This window comes from Colletotrichum tamarilloi (assembly GCF_030869305.1).
Source record: "Colletotrichum tamarilloi strain Tom-12 chromosome Unknown Scaffold_29.1, whole genome shotgun sequence".
Lineage (NCBI taxonomy): Eukaryota > Fungi > Ascomycota > Sordariomycetes > Glomerellales > Glomerellaceae > Colletotrichum > Colletotrichum tamarilloi.
Window position 1 is genome coordinate 148,560 of NW_026849412.1, and position 16,341 is coordinate 164,900.

The following is a 16,341-nucleotide window of genomic DNA, read 5'->3' on the forward strand; positions in this document are numbered from 1 at the left end:
TCGCATACTACTGAATAACATCACGAGTGTGGTCTTTTTTGTATAGTAAACATGAGAGAACTTCAACATACAAGACTTAATACCATGCAATATGAGCGTCTTGGCTGAGAACTACAATAACAAAACCAAAGGGTCATTATCGCCACAAAAGTAAAAACACAGCAAACCATTTCATTGCCTCGTCCAACATATCTTCTCTCCAGTCAGCCGTCTGACACAATCGACTCACCCCAAACCCCCTCACTCCGTAGGATCCCGCCCGCCCTGCGCCGCCATGTTCCTCTCATACTCCTCATCCGACTCAAAGTCAATCTCGGCAGGCAGCGTAATCGGCACAATCGGAATCCCATTCTCCTCCAGCTTCTTCAGCCTCGCCGCCGTCGCGGGTCTCGACTTGTTGATGCTATACACCTTGATGCGGTGCGCCGACGACGTGACGTGCAAGTCCCAGTTCCTGTGTAGTCTCATCATCAGTCTCTAGATCATCGTCGTCCCTTCTGCCACAAAGTGGAAAGACACGCAAGTCGCATCCGAAGAAGTGTGAATACGAAGGAGAGAAAAGGGGGGGGAGTGAAAGACATACCAAGCAGACCTCACAAAAGTAGGCTGCGTATTACACGCATTATCCCACGTCCTCACACAAAACTCCAACCACCCCTCCGCGTCAACAGGCAACTCAATCTCCCACAACCGCCACGCATGGAAATACTTGCCACTCATCTTCTCCCACGGAACCTCATACCACACCCCGCCCCCATCGCCACTGACCTCGACCCTCACAGGCCAATGCCCGCCCCCGGAGTACGCCCACCCCCTCAACCTCACCTTCCCTTCGTGAACGACCTGCTCCATATCCCTCGGCGTCATGATAGCAGAGCTCACCGGCATCTCCTGGATCGAGAACCCGTTGCTGTACTTTACATTCTGCTTCCCCACCTGCGGCGTGTAGTAGATATACTCCCGCCTCTGCACCGGCGCACTGCTCTCGCTCGCGATGGCCCGGATCTGCGTCAACCACTTTGTGCTCCGCGCCCCGATATACCCAAACACCACCGTCCGCAACGGAAACCCGTGGATCTTGGGTAGCGGCTGTCCGTTCATCTCCCACGCCAGCAGCACCTCGTTCGCTTTCACCTTCCGCCACGGCACGCTCACGACGTAGTTATACACCTTACCCTTCTTGAAGTACGTATCCGCGCCGTAAAACTCCAAGTGCGCCGCGCCGTCTTTCAACCCGCCGCAGTACTTTATGACTTTCTTCAGGGACACGCCCGTCCATCGTGCGGTGCCGATGGCGCCTTCGCCCCAGGGGGCGTTGATGAGCTCGTCGCCGTCGCCTGGGTACTGCGCGATCTGCTCGATGCGCCGCGTGCCGGAGCACTGGATCGAGACGACGTTGGTTTGGTGTTTGAACTTGGTTTTTAGGTCGTGCAGGGTCAGTGTCTGCGGGTTGTTGACGAGGCCAGCGATGTCGAGGGTGTATTTGTCCTCGTCGATTTCCGGGATGCCGCCGTGGTTGCGAACAAAGTGGTCTTTGTTGGAGGTGATTTCTGTCTCTACCAGGCGTTTCTGCGGTTTTTTTCTGTATGTCAGTCTGTGGGGAGGGAATCTTGGTGCGAAGATTTGATAAGACTAACACGAGGGGGCTCGCCGTTGTAAGGAAACTGAAGAACGTGAATCATATCCTGCGCCTTTTCCTTCTTGACGATATCCCAGCTGACTTCGGGGATATGACCCAGCCCGCACGCGTAGTGATACTGCTTCCATCGCTCCCCCGTCAGGATTGGATTCGTATCGGGCAGCGGTCCCAGTTGATACTGAGGCGGCTATTACACGCAATAGGAAAATTCAGTCAGCAGATGCTCCCAACACATGAACCCACAGGGCATCGACGTGTTGACTTACCTCCGGAAAGTCATAATGCCTCATGAGCTCTTCAACTTGCTTCTTCTTCTCCGGATACTTCTCCCACTCAATGTAACCTTTCCAGCCATCCCTCTCCTCCTTGAAGTGAGGTGTCTTACCCTTCGCCTTGAAGGGGATCGCGTGAGGTTCAGCAGGAGCCATGGTGAGTACGACAAATAAAAGAGGAAGTCAGAAAGCCGATTTCCACCAAAAATATCTCTGAATAAAGACCACAAAAGACGGGAAGACGTCGTTAATAAGATGCAAAGCCACTCATCGACAGGCATCCAATAACACGCCAAAAGTCAATCTCCTACACTGGCAAAATCACACCTAGAAACCATGACATACATCTCTCAGCGAGTCCAGTTTGTTACAAACACACCCCAGCCAATAAACAGCCTCTCATTTAGAATCTGATGCCGTCATGAAGACATCAAATAACCGTCTTCTCTCATGCGGAAGCTTTGCCGCGGCCCGACGCTAACAAACCTGCATTGCAGGTATGCCAGCGTTGCAGGAGCCATGTTACCTGTAACCTGGCCCCTCCTCCCCCACGCGAGATAGCAATCAAACTCGCGTCTTTAGATCGGGAATCTCGGTTACAGTCGCTGGCAATGAGAGTCTAGCCAAAGAAGCCAAAATTCGTAACCGTCGCCGTTGGTTGTGCCCGTTGTGGTACTCCACTTAGTCATGACGTTGATCGTCCGGTCCCCCCTGTCGTATGTGAAAACAAGCATTTGCCGTTTGGAACGCTATCGCTAGACTCGGTCAAAAGTCGGCGACACTTGGCATTCGGCGGAACATGATGATCCAGGCACTGACGAGGTCTCACGGAAACCGAGAATCATGGCTTTCGGGTGTGAACATTAGGGATGTATATTCCGAGCGATCCGCGATGAAACGATAGGGTAATCTAGGTAATGTGCTCCTCTCCTTAACGCCGTCAGCGTCCTATCATAGCCGCCTGCTAAAACCAAAATAATGCAATGTCCTGTAGGACAAAAACTGACAGAAGCCCCAGGTTGAGACTGGGGCTTCATGAACCTCTGACCTTCTACCGCCCTTTAATGATGTTTCCCCCTCTTCAGGTACCGCCTCTCCTCTATACCCATCTTTTTTGTCAAAACTCCATCACTGCAGAACAGCGCCGCTCACTCTCCGGCCAACAGTCTTGATGGTCGAGTACTGTCCGTTGGCGCCCATGACATCAAATCGACTCACGCTCATGGCGTCTTCGGTGTACCCTGAAAAGTAGTAGCCCACAATGACTACAAGGTAGCTGAGCAGCAGAATGCTGCCCTTGAAGTAGTTACTCTTTCCTTCACCGTACATGTAGCTAAGCAAGAACACGCAAATGATGACAGTGACCATGTCCCACTGGGGGAACAGAAGCGAGAAGGTGTGCGCAGTGAGGTCTTCGAAACGATCCGAGGTGACGTAAATCGCAGAGAATAGGACAAGGGCCGGAACCTGAAGCAAACAGACTTGAAGCGCATAGGCAGAACCAATCTCCATAGAGAGCGCAATGTTGCCGTTCATAGCGAACGAAATGGCGTTCTGTAAATCGTTAGTCAAGACCATAGCGTAGGTGTGCAGACCAAACTTACCAAAAACTCGGTCGTGTTGGGGACCAGCGCGAAAAGAGTAATACCCAAGAACTTCTCATCAATGGCGAAGCCCTCAAGAACGACGTCTACAGTGTCTACTAGAATCTCGGCAATAATGGCATAAAGTACGGTAGCACCCATGAGGATGAAGGCACTCTTGCCTCGGCTCCAGTTGGGAGCGTCGTGTCCACCGTGGGGCACTTGGGCAGTGCTTGCTGCTGCGAGATCTTCATTGTCGGCAACGGTAGCGGTACGGAGGGCCGGGGGACGCGAGGTGGCCGCAGTCGAACCCGGGGGAAGCGCCGAGGTCCTGCGAGGCATCCGCTCCCGTGCAGCAATCGTGGCCGCAGTGGCCGCCATCTCTGCCACCTCTCGGACCAATGCGTTGTTCTCCGCCTCTGAGAATCCAGGGATGTGAACAGTAGAGCGGACCGTATCGCTGCCGCTGGACTTCGGAGGCACGACGTGCGGGATACTGACGCTGCCATTGCCAGCACTCAAGCCCAATCCGGTGACGGACCCCTGGCGAGAGCTGTCATCTTTCTTGTTTGCAAGGCCAACCTGCTTGAGCGACTGACCGAGGATGCGTTTGTAGAGGTGAGAGTCACGGACGTCGACTGAGGTACCGGTGGTTTCAGCAAATGAGTGAGGACCCGACTGTCTAGCGTGGGCATGAGCGTGAGCGTGGGCGTGTGCCTCTTCGTGCTTCTTCTCGTCAATCTCGGAGTTCCAAATGACTGCAGCATGGGTTCGCAGTGTGAACCACAGTCCCACAATGTAGGAGAGGAACAATAACGTGGCGCAAAAGTAACAGAACGGACGGACAGCCTCGATATAAAAGCGATCATTGAGCGCCGGAGTCTGAGAGAAGAAGCATCGCTTGCAGTCGCGTCCGTCGCCGACAGGAGACAGACCTCCCCCAATGCCACCGTGGTTCACACAGTCCAAACAGTTGAGCTCGTGAGTACCGTAGATTTGGTAGAAGAGCGTGGGTCCAAAGGCGCCGAGGACGGCGAAAAGCAACATTGTCGAAGTGACACCGGCGGACCTGGCATTGAAACGCTGCGTCTTGCGCTTGATGGCACCAAAACACATGGAAAGACCCGGTAGGAAAAGAATACCCGCAAAGATACTTCCCACGATGCTGCCTTCCACGAGCTGGCCTTTGCCTTGGCTCAGGGCAACGCAGTAGAGGAACACCTCGACAATCGTGGAGAAGAAAGCGTTGATGGCAGCACCAACACCCATCGAAGACTGTGCCGAGATGGAGGCGACAGCCTGGCCGATGAAGTAGGCGAGCGGCACGATGGAGAATAAGCCGGCAATGAAGAGGAAGGCGGGTGACGTGATGAAGAGCTTCAGATCGAGGACTTGGTCGAGAACGAGATAGTCAAAGATGACGAAGAAGACAACACCCATGAGGTTGATCAAGAATACGTTTGTGCCGTCGATGGTGTATTTCCAGTACTTGATACCGACAGCGCGATACGTGCACAGCAAGATTGACGAGTGCGGCGTATCAGCTGTCCGGGCGAGAACGATGTCGGACTCGAACGAGAGTGCCAAGGGGTGGCGGCGCAGTTGGTCAAAGAGCAGCATAGTGACTTTGCCCATGGGAATCGAGAAGACGAGGAACCAGCAGATCAAGGATACCAGGATCAGCGAGGGTGAGAGCAAGAGGTAGAAGAACAAGAAGAAGACCACGCGGCCAATGTTCCACTGGCCTCTTCCGAACAAACGGCGCTTGGTCTGGGGTGGTGTCTGGCTTCGCTCTCCGCGTCGAGAACGGCCTAGGAGGCTGTCGGTCTCGCTAGGCTCAGAGTCGATGCTCCTGCGCGAGCGTCCAACAATAGATCGGCTGCGTTCAGATCCCTCGGGACCAAAGAAGAGGCGGCCATATTCCAGGTCACCACTCTGCCACTGCTCATACTCGGAAATGCTTCGTCCTTCGCCTTGGTCCTCATCCAGGTAGGCGTCATCCTGCTCCAGGCGCACATATTTGCCGAATGGATAGAAGAGGTAGCCAGCCAAGCCCCAAAGAACTCTGCCGTATTCCCTGCCGCTAGGGGTTGCGGCGAACAAGAAACAGACCAAAGCGCCGAGAGCTGAGAAAGCTGCCATCCACCAGCCGAATAACAAAGTCCAGAGAAGGTTGAAGAAGACAAGCCAAGTGTGGACTCTTCCGCCAGGTGATGAATGAATATCACCCTCGGCATTCTTCTGCACCGAACGATCTTTCTTGTACAACGCAGGCTTCCACAACCTGATACCGAACGGATGGGTCTGGTTGATGGCCTGCTGACGATCCTTGAGCGTAAAGCTCTCGGCGTCGCTCACGTCGCCATCTGACTCTGCATCAATATCATCTTGGTCGGGGTGTATCGAGGGAACGCGCTCGGTTTCCTCGGGAGCATCCTCGTCAGCTCTGGGTGTCCGCGGACCATCCTCGACTTCATCGTTATCGTCATCGTCCTCGATTCCAGTATCACTGCGTGAAGATTGGACGCGCGACAGCGTGGTTGCCAGTTGAGGCCGGCGGCGGGTGCCAAAAGCGGTGCTGCCCTGACGGCTTTGATGACGGCCAGCGGCATCTGCCTCGACCTCATCGATGTCGTCGTCGACAGAAAAGACTTCGCCGCGGTGTGGTGCTGATGGGTTGGTTGACAGGCGACGGGGCATGGGAGGCTTTCGCGGCTTCGCAGCTTTGGGGCGTTCGGGACCCATCATGGGCGATCTAGCACTAGCAGTTGTTGTCGAGCGTGAATGCGATCGATCGTGGGCGGACGGGTCGGCCAGGTATTGAGAGCCGGAGCCTTGGGTATGTATAGAACCTGCAAGCGCACGGGGGTATGATATCAGCCAGGGGGTTTTCACGTTGGGTAACTGGGTAACTAAGACGACCAAGACTCGTTTGGTTTCTGGGCATGCAACAACACAGCAGCGGGTCGTACGTACCGTAGCCACCACCTTCTGGGCGCCTCCGCACCGTGTCGGTGGACTGGAAGGACTGGAAACTTTCGGAGAGACCTTCGTCGCGGGAGGCGACATAAGAGTCGAACCTTGAGGGCTGATGACGAGTATCAGTGGGCGATGCGGTGGTCGAGCTATCGTGGGACTGATGAGATGGATGGGACGGTGTGCCCGGCCCTGTTGAGGGATCCATGGTGGGCGACAACGAATAGGGCGACGAAAGAGCGCGCAGCTGTTTGGGGACGATGGAGCAAGATGGGTGGAGGAGATTGGCAAGGTGCCGGAGATGTGGGTTATCAGTGCAGGCGTAGGCGCAGGCGCGGGACGAGACGGCAACCCGGGGGTGGGAGAAGAGAGCGTCGGGTGGGTTGCTTTGGTTGGAGCTTGGAATTCTCTCGATGTTTTGCTGTCTTGGAACGGCGAGTTGTTGATTAAGCGATATGAGGAGAGGAAACTGGGAAGGGGAAGAAAAAAGTTGTATTGTTGTGAGTGTCTGTGCCAGGCAAGGTGCGGTTGGGTTTAGGTAGGTCCAGGTTCAGGTTCGGGCTCAGTGAGAGAAATGTGAGGATTACTCGGAGAGCCCGACTATGGGTCGAGGAGTCGGTGACGGTGTCGGTGTCGAGGCCCGCCTTCCAGGCTGGATATCTGACGGGTCTCAGTCTGGTAGCCGAAGGTTTATTGCTTATGAACAATGGAGAGGAAGGAAATCGGAGAAAAGGTCGAACAAGTGAACCAGGGAAATGTGGTGAGGTAGACCGCAGCCCGTAGGTAGGTGAGGTAGGTGACCGTGGTGGTGTGGTGTAAACAAGCTAAGTATCCCGTAGACGGTGACCAAAACACACAAACACACGATGGAAAGGAAAGGACGACCGGGGGGAACAGGAATGAGAATGATGATGGGATGATTAGGCTATATTGGGTTCGAGAAGAAAAGCGCAGTCTTGTTCCATTCCCGTGCGGCGGAAAATGTCTACTGGGCAAAAGGTACGGACGGACACACAGACAACGGGAGCCTGCTATCTGTCGAGCGTACGGAGTAGACGTTATTAGGTAGGTAGGTAGAAGGATGTCGAGTAAGAAGTACGAAGCACAAAGTATCGATGGATGACCCGAATCAGTGGTCGCTGGTGGTGGAGGTGGTGGAGGAGCAGTTCGTACCATGGAAGCTACTTGCCGGCTAACGGTGGGTGCTAGGTAAGCTAAGGTACCTATTGTGTTCCACCATGATCTACCTAAGTACCTACCTTACTTACTCTCTGTTACCTTAGTCTCTACTCCGTCCACAACAGTGTGTGTAGAGGAGAGCAGCGGAATGCTTGGGTCTCTCCTCCCCCAGATTCACACATATTTTACGGAGCAACACACCTCAATAAGGTGAGGAACTTGCTGCTGCCGCTGCTCAGAGGCACGAGACACTGGGCAGTGGGCAGTGGAGGTGGGATGGAATGTCTGAGTCAGGCGCTGCCCACTGTTGATCAAGCCGCAACCCCAAGTCTCCAACTAGCGGTCATGTGTACGATCTGGATGGCCTCAGATGGCGACTCTCTTTGCAGAAAAGCATGGAAGAAAGCATGGAAGATGCTTTTATTGGCCCCGCGAGAGGAGCGAGGACCACTGCGAGGCTGCTTCTCCTCCGCAATGTGCTTGTCATCAGGTTCGAGAAGACTGGGGAAGATGGACAGGAGATCCCTCTTTTGTCAGTCTTGTCAACAGGCATGGCTGGTTTTGTAGTAGCCTTTGGTTGGTGTTTACATTTGCGGCTTGCACACACACACGCACACATACACACACACACACACGCAACACTTGGCCTGCTTTTTCTTACTTTTGGCGGACGGTTGATAGGTAGGGCCAAGGCAAAAAGTACATGCACATCGTGCAGCGGCACGCAATTTGGGGAAGGATTACCTTAGGTTTCCGAGTGGAGATCACTGGTACTTTGCAAAGGGGCCACTTGGGGTTCCGAAGGGGGGTTACTGCACAGTAAACACTTGAATTCAGCGTCGACTTTGAAGCCGGCGAAGAAGCTGACGGTGGAACGGGAGCATGGATCATGGACCTGTCCCGAATCAGACTAGCGCCCGCGGGCTTCAGAATCGCCGCTGGCACAGGGTGCAACCTCCCATCAGCCGCGACTGGCGAACCTCGAATCCTCGAGTCCCAGTTGCCTCCCCGTTCCCATGCCATGCCCCTCGAAGGCTTCCATCGGGGTCCGTCGTTTCCCATCTTATCCTCGCCGCCGACTCAACCTCACCTCAGCCTTCCCATAGGTTCCGCTTCCACGGTTATCACCGCCTCTTGGACTCTCACAATATGCATCCCACGCCCTGTGCTGTCAATCCTCTCATGATGATTCGACATCTTCCATCAGTTGCTCGACATGTGCTCTGATCTCGTGCTGTGCTCCACTTGCCCATCTAGGAGAGAAAACGTCACCGTACTCCGTATGTACTTGCAGGCGCATTTAGCGTTCTATTGCACCTTCTCTTGCAGCAACAACCTTGGAGAACAATCGCACACGGACCATGACTCTCCCCATCTATGAGATCCATAATTACCTAAGATTCGGGAAACGGCAAATCTACACTTCCGGAAGATGACTTACCTAAGGTCCAGCTGCACTCAGATTCCGTCCGAGCTCAAGCTTGGAATAAGAAAAGTGGATCGTAGCTTTTCCGGAAAGATTCCTATCACGTGACTTCTGGCACTGTCGAACGCGTCGACAGTCGTTTGCCTGCTGCGGCTTGCGGCTGACTGACTGACCGACCGACGGAGCCAGCCAGCCCAGCCAGACGTCCAGCCCTGTCACTCCCAATCCATCTGTGAGCTTCCACATCGACAAGCTTCCATCATCACGACACAACCCACCACCACCACCAACGACCCCGGCAACCTCAATCATTCAACCCGTCACGACCCCGCTCCCGACGACCGATTGGCTTCCCCCTCACTGGTCCACGATAAATCCACATCAACGATAGCTACACCAAAGCAACATCATCACCACTACTCGTCTTCTTCCTTAACCCTCGGGGCATCCATCACGATGGCGCTCGACAGCTACTATCAAAACAAGATCGAGGCCATGAAGCTCGAGATCCTCAAGGGTCAAGCAGTTCTCCGCCGTCTCGAAGCCCAAAGAAACGACTACAACTCCCGCGTGAGGCTACTGAGGGAAGAGCTGGGTCTGTTGCAGCAGCCTGGTTCCTACGTTGGTGAGGTCGTCAAGGTCATGAGCACGAAGAAGGTCCTGGTCAAGGTGCATCCCGAAGGCAAATACGGTATGTCACAATCCTACCAGCTCTACATTCCATGCAGCTCGTTGCTTGCGTCCCTGCCACCTCAACCTCTTCGGGCCCAATCATGTCAATAGCATCAGATCAAACTAACCCCTCGCAGTCGTCGACATCTCCGACAATGTCGACATCACAAAGCTCACCGTCGGCAAGCGGGTAACCCTGCTTTCCGACAGCTACAAGCTCGAGAAGATGCTCCCCTCATCCGTCGACCCCCTCGTCTCCCTCATGATGGTCGAGAAGGTTCCCGACAGCACGTACGATATGATTGGTGGTCTGGATCAGCAGATCAAGGAAATCAAGGAGGTCATCGAGCTCGGCCTCAAGCACCCCGAGCTGTTCGAGTCGCTCGGTATCGCACAACCAAAGGGTGTCCTTCTCTACGGCCCCCCCGGTACGGGAAAGACGCTGCTCGCCCGTGCCGTCGCACATCACACCGACTGCAAGTTCATCAGGGTGTCCGGATCCGAATTGGTGCAAAAGTACATTGGTGAGGGTAGTCGCATGGTTCGCGAGCTCTTCGTCATGGCCCGCGAGCACGCCCCCTCCATCATCTTCATGGACGAGATCGACTCCATCGGTTCCTCCCGTGTCGAGGGCTCATCCGGCGGCGACTCCGAAGTCCAGCGCACCATGTTGGAGCTACTCAACCAGCTGGACGGTTTCGAGCCCACCAAGAACATCAAGGTCATCATGGCCACCAACCGTCTCGATATCCTCGACCCCGCCCTGCTGCGTCCCGGACGTATCGACCGAAAGATTGAGTTCCCTCCGCCAAGCGTCGAGGCCCGTGCCGACATTCTCCGCATCCACAGCCGCAAGATGAACCTGACAAGAGGCATCAACCTCACAAAGATTGCCGAGAAGATGAACGGCTGCTCCGGAGCCGAGCTCAAGGGTGTCTGCACAGAAGCCGGCATGTACGCCCTGCGTGAGCGCAGAGTTCACGTCACCCAAGAGGACTTTGAGCTCGCCACTGCCAAGATCCTCAACAAGCACGACGACAAGGAGGTGTCACTCGGCAAGCTCTGGAAGTAAGTGCATGCCCGCAATTGGGGGTTATGCAACGAGAGGGAGAGAGGGAGGGAGAGAGAGAGAGAGAGAGAGAAAGAGCAGCAAACGATCGACGAAGACATGTTTACTCGGCTGGCGGGAGACGGCAGGCAGGCAGGCAGGGCGGAAGACTCAGGAGAGGCGGCGGTGGAAACAGCGTCTGCGCCCATTTGCGCGCGCATGTGGCGCTTGTACGGCTAATTATGTACGACTACATAGAATCATGGAATCAGCCACCATGACATTACACCGTTCATCACTTTTTTTTTCTGTCGTCTCCCTTTTTTTTTTGGCGGTACTGGTAGGCGTTTGATGCCACGTTCTCCGACAAAGTGAACTCACCTTGCCTTGACCAACACACGCCTGCATACTCACAACTCGCAAATCCGAGAAGAGGAAGGGAAGGGGGCCCTTGGTGTATGTACCCCACCGAAATGCCGTAAATCATGGCCGTTTTTTTCCTTCGATTCACCCCTCGTCTTGACCGCCTGCTTCAGGTGGTCCATCGTCCTCGAGAGAAGGGTATAGACCAGTGTGACCACATGGATGGCAGATGGTGAGGAAGTGGAGTATCGTCATCCTGAGACAGATCACTTGTGATAAATACTCAGTAAACTCGGTGGTATTAGAATTTAACGGATGGATGACCAGTCAATTCGGTGGTGTTTCCTCATGGCATTGGTTCACTCGTATACTACATCCACTTCGCTTCACGAAAAATCAAAATTCTAGGTTGTGAGGTCAAAGGAGGAGAGAGCATGCCAGACGGCAACTCCTCTGCTCTTTCTCTTTCTCTCATTCATTCAAGCGCCTCTCTAATGTACAATTCCAAGGGACCGACCGCGGTCGAGATCCCCAACATGCTGGCGTCGTCAGACACAAAAGTCGAGTACCAAACGCCATGCATCGTAATATATATGCTCTGAAATGCCCAAACGCCTTTAGCCTCATGCCTGACCTGGCCCTGGTCCTGGCCCGGTGTGTGTGTGTCTCTTTCCGTAGTGCCTTATTTGCCGTAAAAGAAAAATGCACAATGCCATCTTTCTCATCACTCGCCGATATTGGCGTATTCCGCCGTCCAACAGGGGTATCGAATTACGATTCTCCACGAGTTCCATTTCCGGTTTTCCATCCGTCTCCCTATGCAAGCCATGCCACATGATTAGTTGTCCCCTCTAAGCTGCAAACTTCCACTACGTGCTCTCCCTCCTTTGGGAGAACCTGAGCTCTTCTCGTGCCATCGCCATACGTATTCAACAATCGTCTCGTAGCACAAGACGTATTGACGCAGGCTTTGCACCATGCTGAGTCGTTGGTTGCGGAAATCCTCAACCGTCTTCTGGATGAGATCCATAGTGTCGCTGTCGTCCGCCAACCACGCTGTGTCTAATGGGGTTCTGTCTGGAGAGCCCCGTCGCACGTCGGCGCTAGTGCGACGGCTGCTCGGAGTGAAATCAAAGGTCTTCTCCCGAGGCGAAGACTCCTCAGATCCGCTCATCTTTATATCACCGTCCGAATCCCGCTTTCTTACGGGCTTCGTGGTCGTCTTGTTTAGTCGTTGCCGCTTCAGCATATCGATAACGCTGTCTACAGTGCAGAAAGTACCGGTTCGACCACATCCCGCAGAACAATGCACCAACATTGGCCTGGCCCTCTGGTCCGTCTCCGGCTCGTCATACCAAGCAATAGGGCCTGATTCCGGGGACACACGGACACTGCTCACGGAGGACGTATCGACCGGCAAAGCTGAACGTTGCATCACGTTGGCTAGGTCCACGAGGGCCAGCAGATGTGACGGCTGCGCAGGCGCTCCAAAGTCGGGCCAGGAAGGATAGTGCAAGTGAGTGATCTCACGAATGGGCGCAAAGGGGTGTGAGCCGTGAGACAATGCAAACTTCCGAATGATGACATGCGGCGTCTCGCCTTGTGGAGGGGGTGGCGAGGCAGTTGCGTTTGATGCCTCCAGGGTAGTCGTCGTCTGCGCGCGCCGGCGTCCGGCTTCCGCTGCAGCTGCAGCAGAAGGAGCACTTGACCCCTGGTTGGTGCGGTGCTTGTCAATGTCCAAGGACACTTTCTTCTCCGATAGCGGCTTGAGCTTGATCGAGCCAAAATCCCTGCCTTGCCAGTACGGGTGGCATTTAAGCTGGCCTCCTTCCGACTCCGCGGTCAACATCACGACGACACGGATATCTTGTTCCCAAACAACAGACCAGAAATCCTTCCTTGTATTAGTGTCCAATATACATATCGCGGAGATCTTGCCGATAGCTTACCTCAAATGTGGCGGGGAGCGGACCCTGGGTAGCGATGTACCTCTTATTGCTCCGAGATGCCTTGACGTGACTGGCATTGACGTAGTCGCAAGCCCCCTCGGAACGGCCTTGCAATTTGACCCGAGCGTGCTCGAACGGCAAAATGTCCTTGTAGCGATTTTTGCCGCCCTTCTCAATACCACAAAGCTGCGGAACAGTCTTGTCCTTTTCACTGCCACTGAACATGGAGTAGGCCGCCTTCATCCGCGACTGCTCAGCCTTTTCAATGTTGAGGAACTTGTCTGATACTTGCTTGCCATGATCGCTAGGCTTAGAGGCATCACGGAGCCATCTAGGTAGCGTAGGTGACTCCAGCCCCGACGGTCGAGCAATGTCCAGCTGACCAACTCCATCGGCGAGATCCATGTTCTGACGAATATTTGAGAAGAACGGATTGGCGTTGTTCTGTGTCATTGGTAGCATGACACCTCCAATGACAGGGGCGATGCCGGGCAAGCTACCGTCACCCGATGCTGCTGGACCGGAGCCGCTCGCTGGAGGACCGAATCCCTCATCCACAAGGTCGGGATAGGCGTCAGCGAAAGCATTGAAGCCACCCCGCAGGATGTACATGTTGCCGGAGTACCCCTCATTCGTGAACTTCTTCACCATATTCATACACGTAACGGCGTCACGTTTCTCTGCAGAGTAAGCATCATAGACAACAAGGTGCTTCGTCGACTTCCACTGTGAAAAGCGCCCCTGCATATCCGGGCTTTGAAAGGTCTGCTGGAGTTTCGTCAGGTTGAAGGTAGCTCGCTTTAACAACGTTGTCGGAATGCAGAGATTGAGCGCGCCTTCGATCCGAGCTTGGGCATATTGCTGTGACACTCTCAAGTCCAGAAGCAACAGATCACTTTCTGAACCATCAGCCTCGATCAGGTCCTTCAATTGCGACGGCGCTATCAACGAGGGGCCGCTCTCCATTGTCGGCGGCACGGTCTCGGCGCGTGGCTGGTTTGCTCGAGCAGCACTCGGCGCTGGCGCATCGGGTTTGTTCTGTGAGATGGATAACCTAGGGTGACGGTCCTCTACTTTCGACAGTGTTGTTCTACGCTCAAAAGGCGACTCAGATTGCATCGGCGATTCGAATCTTGGCATGTTCAAATTGAACATCTGTGGTGGTTGTATCGACGCTTCGGAGTTTCGCTTGGAATCCAACGAGGCGTATGCTGAGTCGTTCAAGCTTTGCTGGTCAACTTCCTTGCTCTGCTTTCGCTCCGTGGGAATTCGAGGTATCGAAAAGTCCGAGGCGTGGTCGCTGGCATGCGTATTCCACCGTGGCGGTCGAGGACGAAGAGTGGTGGGGTTCGGGGGAGCTTGCGGAAAGTGCGAGGAGGAGAGGCTGAAGCTCACGCCGCGATTGAGGTCGGCTTGCCGTTTGAAGGCCTCATAGTCGGGATTAGCATCGATGGGAACTTGCTTGGGCAGCGCGGCGCCGAATGAGCGGACGGACGAAGTCGGGGAGCTCCAGTTGTCTCGTGGCATGGAGGCAGATTCTCTTGGATCGACGGACTGCTCGACAACAAGTCCAAAGTAGTTTGGACTCGCGGCCCTGGCCTCTGCCTGTCTTGCCGGAGTAAGGTTCCCGTTCCCGGGAGGCATTGACTGGCCCACGGAGTAGGGCATTCTTGGAGATGCCACGGGAGTAGAAGGGTTAGGAGTCTTTGCGGGCGGAACGGCGAGTTTGGACTGTGAGTGGGAGTGGCTATGAGAAGATCGCGGCGCAGGCGAGGGCCTGGGAGCTGAATGATGAGTCTTCATGGTGTAGTGGACGGATGTTGCTCCGTCGTTGCTCCTCTTGTCGAGCATGGTTAGTGTGTGTGTAGGTGTAGGTAGTTGTAAAGAGGATGGGATGTGTGAGAGAGAGCCACGGATGTTTCTGGAGGATAGGTATTGTTCCGGACGCCTGGCCAAGTGTTGAAGGCCCTTGGTCAACAATCAAAGCGCCATTCCGGTATGGCGGCGTTTTTTTGGGCGGGACGGTTAAGGCAAGGTCGGATAGGGTTCAGGTAGATCGGAGGGAATGGGAAGGGAGGGAGGGTGTGCGGAAGAGGCTCTTTGAAAGGGAAAGGGACAGGCAGTGGGGGGTCTTTTAGAGAGAAAAGAAGGTTGCGGGGGGGTTCTGACGTGACGGCACAAGTGGCGATCTGAACCCGGTTTGGACCTGGGGGTGGTGGTTGCTTGGCCCTTTGCTTGGTTGAGTTGTGACTTTCTGAAGCGGTGATGGATGCCCTGGGCGAAGGATGAGGGAGAGCAGAGGCAGAGAAAGAGAGAGAGAGAGGGGATACACCTGATGGTTATTACTCTGACTCTGGTTCTAACTGTCTCTGAAGCTACTCTCAACTGCGAAGAAGACAGGATGGTGTGGTCGAGAATGGGCTGGGCTGAGCTGACGGGGGCCGGACAAGGTGGTGGCGTTCGGCGTCCCGAGAACCAGTAGAGAGAGATTGAGAGAGCGAGGACAGTGACAGTGTGACTGCTATGTGTGCTCTAGTAAGGTGCCGTACGGACGGACTATGGATAATACTCTGAATCGGTATGGGTAGTATGGGAAGTAATAGAACGAAGACGCCTCGGGTTGAGCGCAGCGCAATGGAACTCTAGCAGCGGGACAACACGACACGACGGCGGAGGACGAAGTGGGCGACCAAGCAAGGTCCAAGGAAACAGGCACTGAGGCGAGCAACTGGGCAAATGGGCCAGCGGGGGGGAGATAGCTACATCAAAGGCGCACCGGACACGCAAAGGAAAAAGGGAGGACCTGACTTGCTAGGTCTGGGGGTGTGTGAAAGACAAGGCGAGCATTGGGAACAACAATTCCCAGGAGAAAAGGGCAGGGGGGAAAGACGGGAAAGAGAGAGAGGGAAAAAAAAAAAAAAGGGTCCAGCCAGGTCTTGCTTGAGAGAGGAGTAGGAGTGAATGGAATGGGAACGCGCACGAGAAAGCAGCAGAGAAGAAGAAGGGGGGGCACCCCTGGCTTGCGGGCAGGGAAGGGATACCTACCGACTTGGGTGTGGGAGCAAGAAACAGGTGTGGTGTGTACTAATGTGTGTGTGTGTGTGTCTCGCGGCAGCTAGGTATTCTCTTCTCTTTCTCTCTTTTCTAGTACCCTTTTTCTAGGTATACTTTTTTGGTTTTATTTCGGACTCTAAAGCTGGTTGGTTGAGCTTGATTTTGCTTGTGAGAGTTTGG

The 16,341-nt window shown here is 54.5% G+C and overlaps 4 protein-coding genes across 4 annotated transcripts; 1 reads left to right on the forward strand and 3 right to left on the reverse strand.

Moving 5' to 3' along the window:
* Nucleotides 1-240: 240 nt before the first annotated feature.
* Nucleotides 241-2,067, reverse strand: CTAM01_08376 (oxidoreductase molybdopterin binding domain-containing protein; the record flags this gene model as incomplete). The annotated part of the gene is made up of 4 exons (XM_060524396.1): nt 241-454; nt 584-1,569; nt 1,638-1,826; nt 1,906-2,067. The coding sequence occupies 4 exons, from the start codon at nt 2,065-2,067 to the stop codon at nt 241-243; spliced, it is 1,551 nt and encodes a 516-aa protein (XP_060380909.1).
* Nucleotides 2,068-3,039: 972 nt separating this feature from the next.
* Nucleotides 3,040-6,678, reverse strand: CTAM01_08377 (sodium/calcium exchanger protein; the record flags this gene model as incomplete). Its single annotated transcript, XM_060524397.1, has 3 exons — nt 3,040-3,465; nt 3,516-6,346; nt 6,471-6,678. The coding sequence occupies 3 exons, from the start codon at nt 6,676-6,678 to the stop codon at nt 3,040-3,042; spliced, it is 3,465 nt and encodes a 1,154-aa protein (XP_060380910.1).
* Nucleotides 6,679-9,531: 2,853 nt separating this feature from the next.
* CTAM01_08378 (26S protease regulatory subunit 8) lies at nt 9,532-10,819 on the forward strand (the record flags this gene model as incomplete). Its single annotated transcript, XM_060524398.1, has 2 exons — nt 9,532-9,766; nt 9,885-10,819. 2 exons carry the CDS (start codon nt 9,532-9,534, stop codon nt 10,817-10,819), a joined length of 1,170 nt encoding a protein of 389 aa, XP_060380911.1.
* A 1,177-nt stretch (nt 10,820-11,996) lies between these two features.
* Nucleotides 11,997-14,958, reverse strand: CTAM01_08379 (protein-tyrosine phosphatase; the record flags this gene model as incomplete). The annotated part of the gene is made up of 2 exons (XM_060524399.1): nt 11,997-13,052; nt 13,108-14,958. 2 exons carry the CDS (start codon nt 14,956-14,958, stop codon nt 11,997-11,999), a joined length of 2,907 nt encoding a protein of 968 aa, XP_060380912.1.
* Nucleotides 14,959-16,341: the final 1,383 nt, after the last annotated feature.